This window comes from Lipotes vexillifer, unplaced genomic scaffold (genome assembly GCF_000442215.2).
Source record: "Lipotes vexillifer unplaced genomic scaffold, Lipotes_vexillifer_v1.1 scaffold3, whole genome shotgun sequence".
Taxonomy (NCBI): domain Eukaryota; kingdom Metazoa; phylum Chordata; class Mammalia; order Artiodactyla; family Lipotidae; genus Lipotes; species Lipotes vexillifer.
In genome coordinates, this window is record NW_006783631.1 from 3,739,254 (window position 1) to 3,740,539 (window position 1,286).

At 47.0% G+C, this 1,286-nt stretch overlaps 1 protein-coding gene across 1 annotated transcript in view; it reads left to right on the forward strand.

The window, feature by feature from the left end:
- The window catches only part of DBI (diazepam binding inhibitor, acyl-CoA binding protein), a 5,473-nt gene that overhangs the window by 3,191 nt on the left and 996 nt on the right, over nucleotides 1-1,286 (forward strand). The window contains exon 3 of the mRNA XM_007456356.1: nucleotides 499-561. Within this exon, the coding sequence (XP_007456418.1) occupies nucleotides 499-561 (63 nt within the window). The remainder of the gene's footprint in view (nucleotides 1-498; nucleotides 562-1,286) is intronic.

Below are 1,286 nucleotides of genomic sequence, written 5' to 3' on the forward strand. Positions count from 1 at the left end.
GGAGCACAGGCTCCGGATGCGCAGGCTCAGCGGCCATGGTTCACGGGCCCAGCCGCTCCGCGGCACACCGGCTCCTCCCCGACCGGGGCACGAACCCGTGTCCCCTGCATCGGCAGGCGGACTCTCAACCACTGCGCCACCAGAGAAGCCCGTGGTGTTTGAATTTTAAACCAGATGAATGGATTGTAGTACTTGTTTAAAAAAAAAAAAAAAATTAAAGTACGGTTTTTAAAAGAAATTTTGGAGTTATCTAACTTATAAGACAAGGACTCTCTAGTAATGAGAACAGTTTTCCTCCTACTTTCTCTAGATTTTAAATTTGGATTTCTGTACATGTGGGTTTCTGAAGGCAGAACCCGCCATACTAGACCCATTTAACTCCGTAGCACAGCCTAGAAGGAATAGTGTAATAAAATATAGCTTTCATGGCAAGAAGACTGATAAAGTTCCTTATTAGAACTTGCAACAAGTCTCATGTCTTTCCCTCTCTTGTTTAAGAACGGCCTGGAATGTTGGACCTCAAAGGCAAGGCCAAGTGGGATGCCTGGAATGAGCTGAAAGGTAATTGTTCTAATATGTTTCCCTCATTTGGGAAGCCCAGTAATGAAATACTCTTCATTAAGGAGTATAAGGGGTGAGGAGAGAGAACACAGTGGATGAGGCACATGCTGGGGAACCAGTTTGACCGGGGCCAGAATGGAAAAAAAACTGGGCCGCCTACTTATTCTTCTAATACCATTTATGCCTTTTCCAAAAACACCATCTCTGAGTCATGGTATCATCTGGAGAGAGGAGGGGCTGGGGACCAGGCCACTAACAGACTGGGAGGTGATAAGAGTTGGCTTGGCCTTTATATGTATTTAGAATAAGGGGTGGTTTCCTGTCCAAACCTCCCTCTCCCCCACAAGGCCAGGCAGTGACCCTCTAGCCCAAGCAGCCCTCCCCGGTTCCCTTCCAGCCAGAAAGGCACCTAAAAAAAAGGAATGAACTAATGCGTGGCAAGCTGCTGGCACATCGTAGCCTCGGTGAATGGAGCTATTATACGCTAAGCAACAGAAGCCAAGAAGTATCCCAGCTCTGACTTAATCACGTGCCACCTGCAGCCCTAAGACCCAAAAGTTGGCACTAAAGTGCCTGCCAGCTTTTGTGCCCTAGCTAGCTTGTTCCTGAATAAGCCCTCTGTCTTCCTGCAAATGAGAAACACTTGAATTCAAAAGGGGCCAGAATACAAAAAATATACTCCTAGGATTTGCAAGTAACTGGAACAGGAATGACCGTCTGACTGT